We start from the raw sequence: 5,448 nt of genomic DNA, 5'->3' as shown, positions 1-5,448 counted from the left end.
ACGCCAATTAGCACAAATGGTAAGTTCCGACAGTGCCTACAAGTGTGCCTACTGGCCGCTAAATGGCAATACCGGTTTCATATGTATACACCTGGTATTATAGCTCTTTTTTGGATAAACCAGTTTTGTCTCATTTTTTTCGTAGCTTTTGTCGCTAGTACAAAAAATTTTTTTTTTTCAATGTTGTTTTTTACGACTAAAAACAAAAACTACGCGTCCTATCGAAAAGTGGATTATAGCAAATTTGTAGTTCTTTTAATAGCGCGCATTAGCTTATTCAGTTTTTTTTCGTATCTTGCATAGTTTGACCAAAAAATGGAATTTTTGGAGTTTTCATTATTTTTAATATGAATTTTCAACTTTTCGGCTAAATTTAAAAAAGTTATTATAATAATCTTGTAGGGCTTTCAATAACCAACGTTTCTCTTCTCTTGACTTTTTTTCATATTATGCGTTGTTTGGCTCAAAATTTTCATTTTAGTTTGTTTTTTTGGATTTTGAGAATGCTTTAACTCTGATAATTTTTTTTTATAGAAAAAACTCATCAGTATAAATAGTTTAAGTTTCTGATTTTTATTAATAACCGTACATAGAATTCTAAAATCTTGAAAAAATGTAGTTTCAAAAATTTTGAAAATGCGCTCGCTTTTTGAATGTTTAATTTAAAATAACTGGTTTACGAACTTGTTATTTTTTTAGGCCTTAAAAAAGTGTGCCAAAGCCGAATTCAATCTGATCAATTTTTCGAAAGTTATCGTTCCTACAGAATACAGACTACAGACAGTCAGGCATACAGACAAACACCTTCGTAAAAATCGTTTTTTCTGACTCAGGGGGTCTCAAAACATGGAGCTTTGATGAAAATAAATCAAGTGAAACTTTACATAAAACCAATACCTTCTCATTAGGATGAGAATGTACAAATAAGATGGTTGCGGTCATTTAAAATATTTTTAAAAAACATTTTTTTATAGTGAAACTTTTCTCAATAATATAATTTAAATTTGATGCAGAAATTTAAAAGATTTCTATTTTATTTTTCAGAGGGGCATCTAGGGAAAGTACCAGACATGATGGCTTAAAGTATCAATTCTGCACGAAATATACACCTTCGCGCACTTTATTTTTGCAAGAATTATTATTGGTCGAGTATAATAATATTACCATAATTTTAAAGTGATTTTTAAGTATTACCAGAAATTTTATTTATTGCTTCTTTATATATTGTATACTTATTTCATTCATGAAACGATTATTTGCTTAAAGAAATTCTATTTTAATTTCACTTTAAAAAAGTCGTCTTTTCTAAAAGAAGCATAATTGAGGTTGCCTTTTAACATTATACATTATACGTTTTTGATACCTCAGCTTTATTATTAGCCAAACTCTAATCTAAATAAATCAATTTAATTTTCTTAAATAGTATTTTCCAGGAAATCTGTGAAATTTGTATCAAGATTGCTATAATTATTATAACTATTGATTGTATAAAGAAATTAATTTTGTTCTATATATTATTGAATTATTTGAACAACTAATGATTAGTTGTTTCTCATATTTCATTGTATTTTCCTAGAGATGTCCACTTTTGTTCTTATAAATTTGGAGCTACGTTGTTTTTTTTTTAAATGCATATATTTATATCTTAGCTTTATTACTTAAAAAATGTCTTCAAGAAATATGTTTAAAAGTACGTTATTTTATTATTTTTTAACATTTACAGATTTTGCTTAACTTGGAAATTTTACACTGAGAAAGGGTCAAACTTAATTTTGATCTAAGAATGTTTGATTTTTTGCCCGCTATGAATGTAAAACTATCGCAAGGCATTGTAAGCCAACTGACGGTCTGACTGAACAATCAAAACTACCAATAAAATGGTCTCCGCAACGCCCTTCGAAATACCACAAAAATAGGTTTCATTTAAAATGCCAACGCCTAAGGGTAATCTAATCGGTCACTTGCCACTCTGATACATACCCAAAACTGAAGCTTAATTTATTTGTTCTGAAATAGTGGGGTAATTTTGAGATACCTTTTATGATAGGTTCCAAAACTTATACCCTCTCATTGTGGTTCAAAGTGTACATCTAAGTGATCGTGACTTTTTTATAAGAAGATAGGACGATATTTTTGTGATTTTTAGTGTCGAAACGTGGTTATGTAGCTCGAGGAATTAGATTAAAATAAGAATTCATCCTTGATGACCGTTTCTTCTTTCTTTAAATCATCAACGTAAGCAGGGCCGTCGGAGCCGTGTGGGCTGGGTGGGCTTGGGTCATGCAAATTAATCAAATTTAGCAAAATTAATTTTGTTGAAATAACCGACAAAAAAAGTGTTCAGGGACGTCCGTTAGCATGTTCGCTATCATTTTCTAAATTTTTAAAACAAAATATTTATTATTCCAGAAAAAAGCCGGGAAGTTTTGTGTTCACTAGGGTATATTTGGTGCTAGTGTGAAGTTTTCACCCGAAACTTTAAAAATTAATAACTTTTGCACTTTTAACGGACAAACGTCGAAAGTTAGACAACACGATGAAGTACGGGAAATAACCAATCAATCATTATTTTAACAATTCAATAATATATAGAAAAAAATTAATGTCTTTAACAATCAGTAGTTATAATAATTGTAGCAGTAAATAAGTTTAAACAAATAGGCGTTTCATAAATAAAATACGTATAAAACATATAAAAGGCAACCTTGATTTTCATTCTTTTAAAAATAAACAGGCTTAAAAAAACATTTTTTTTACACAAATAAAATTTATTTTAATAACTGAAATTCACTTTAACTTTTCAGCGGGCGCGCCCTGTAATTTACTTTGAGCGAGCACTTGTCATAAATTTTACGTCCTTCAGGTTTATCCAAGTTAACGAATCAATTCCAAAGTGTTTCCATGTGAAACAACCACAAAATTTTTAAACTGAAAATAGAAGCGCCGGGTCAACTTTCTAAATCCCCAGGTTATCTTCTGAACGTATCAATAATATTGAACAACCCCTAAAATTCCAACCTATTACTTTTACCGAAACAATTCCAAAGTGTGTCCATGTAAAACAGCCATAAAAATTTTTAAATGAAAATAGTCGCAGAAGTCACCCTCAAAATATTCTATGCTTTGTTCCCAAACCATCAATAATATTCGAAAACACCTTGAAATTCACCCCTATCACTTTTAACGAAAAAATTCCAAAATTTCATCATATAAAACAGCCGTAAAATTTTCAACAAAAAAATAGTCACAAGCGTCACCTTCACAAAACCCCATATTATGTTCCAAACCTCACAATAATATTTAACAACCCCTAATTTGTTTAGCATATTCATCTGACATATTCGATCCGCCATTTTTTTCTAAATTTTTAATATCGGACTCGTAATCAGCGACCCCAAAAACACCCAAATAACACAATTTAACCTATTTTGTGCTTTTTACCAGCCTTTCGCAATTCGGTACCACTGTGGAACGATATAAATGTGGAAAAAACAGAGAAAATAGTACAGGATATGGAATATACTTACACATAAAGGCGCTTATAACAAACAATTCTTTGCAAAATCGCCTGCTTAGTGTTCAAAGAGAGAATGATCTTGGAATAGGTGGAAGCTAACCGCAAAACAATAAGTGGTATGTGTAGGGAAGGGGTATTTGTGCAGTTGTCGTGAATTTTACGACAGCGCACCCGCTGAAAGGTGAAAATGATGGTAATATTATTAGGCAAGATTACGATATTCGTCGCCACAAAGTTTTAATGTGGATTCCTATTAGGGAGAAGGAGCAGGAGAGTGATCTTACATTATTTCTATGACCAGTCGCAGGGATGCCTTCGAAATCTCGAAAACTATTCGAGATATCGTTTTAAAACTTTCAGATTCGTGTTTCTCGCAAAAAATCTGATCGGAATCCACAATAAAATATTGTCGCCACGGATATCGTGATCTCCCTGTGATTATAATATACCAATAATAATTCTTGGCAAAATAAAATCATAAAGTGTTCGAAGGTGTAGACTGCGTACTAAATTTATATTTTTGGATAGGGAGGGGCGGGGTGTACATTTAGGCACCATGGGCGGTACTTTCCCTAGATGCGCATCTGATAAAATAAACAAAAAATCTTTTCAACTTTTATATCAACTCTGACTTATGTTATTGAGAAAAGTTTTACTATGGAAAAAAAACAATTTTCAAAATATTTTGAATGACCGCAAACATCTTATTTTTTAATAGAATTTGATAACTGTATAAGTAAAGGAATCTTTTTCATTCTTGAATTACCATATTTCGTCATTTTTTTTAATTAGTTGTCTTTTAAAATTAGTTAATCTTAATTTTACACAATCTTCCGTAATCTTCAACACTACTATATATATATATATATATATCCAAACTATAATTGCATTTAATTATACTAAAGTATACATAACAAACTTGATAATGCGAAACCAAAAACTCTGTCATATTTCTGCCATTCTTTGCTGTTTAAAATTTCGCGTCAATGAAAAGTACGCTGACCCGCCGAGGAGGCCGTTGCGCCGAAACATTTACGCGGTAATAATATACACCGGGTGCAATCTATTATTCAAAATTCAATACCATTTTAATTTTTAATAAAAAACATTAAAAATTGACCAACATACACCAAAAATGACCAACAAATGACTCCGCGAAGAATATTTGGAAAATATAAAAAATTAGTGCTTTAGCAAACATTTCTATGATGCTAGTGTGCAGTTTGCACCCGAAACTTCAAATATTCATCAATTTTGCAATTTCAACAGAAAAACGTCGAAAGTTGACAAACAAACACCAACAAACGACCGATAAACGATTACAAAAAGAAAAAAATTTATATTTCCAAATTAGTGCAAATTGGGGTGCTAACTTCACAAGGGTCCCTTGAGGATCTCTAGCACAACCCAAGAATCTCCTGATGGCGCCATCTGCAAATCAAGACCATCAAAACTTAAGCGGTTCAGCCTGAACTGGTCTTTAACCAACAGAATTCCTCAAATAACCATCTCTCCTTTAATATCGTTAGTTTTTTCTCGAAGATTTTTCATAAAATTCGGAAACTCAAATATTTCCTTACTGACCTGAACCATTGATCTGTGTTGGCAAGATAGACAGAATTCTGTGCCGCCCGGCCTGGGGAAATGCGTCCTTGCAAACTTTCGCTGCCCACATTCACTGTACATTCAGATTAATGCCTTAGCATATTCACTAATTATTCCCCGCCTCTTCACTTCACTTCATGGAATAATTCGCGCACATTTATAAAAAAATGAGACCTTGTTTTGTTTATGTCTTTTGTATGTCAATTTCGACTTCGGAACGCTCCACCAGGGTGCTTAAACCCACCATGCGGCGCACGCAACCCGGATCGATTTCCGAGAACGTACACGTTGGCTTGGGGTAGTCGCAACTGGTTGCTGTCAGTGTC

The 5,448-nt window shown here is 32.2% G+C and overlaps 1 protein-coding gene across 1 annotated transcript in view; it reads right to left on the bottom strand.

Moving 5' to 3' along the window:
- The window catches only part of LOC117173635 (beta-1,4-glucuronyltransferase 1), a 106,191-nt gene extending 100,988 nt beyond the window's left edge, over window positions 1-5,203 (bottom strand). The window contains exon 1 of the mRNA XM_033362276.1: window positions 5,102-5,203. Within this exon, the coding sequence (XP_033218167.1) occupies window positions 5,102-5,203 (102 nt within the window). The remainder of the gene's footprint in view (window positions 1-5,101) is intronic.
- Between the last annotated feature and the right edge of the window lie 245 nt (window positions 5,204-5,448).

The sequence above is a fragment of the Belonocnema kinseyi genome, chromosome 5 (assembly GCF_010883055.1).
Source record: "Belonocnema kinseyi isolate 2016_QV_RU_SX_M_011 chromosome 5, B_treatae_v1, whole genome shotgun sequence".
Lineage (NCBI taxonomy): Eukaryota > Metazoa > Arthropoda > Insecta > Hymenoptera > Cynipidae > Belonocnema > Belonocnema kinseyi.
The sequence above is the reverse complement of the archived record's forward strand: the minus strand, read 5'-3'. Positions and strand labels throughout refer to the sequence as shown.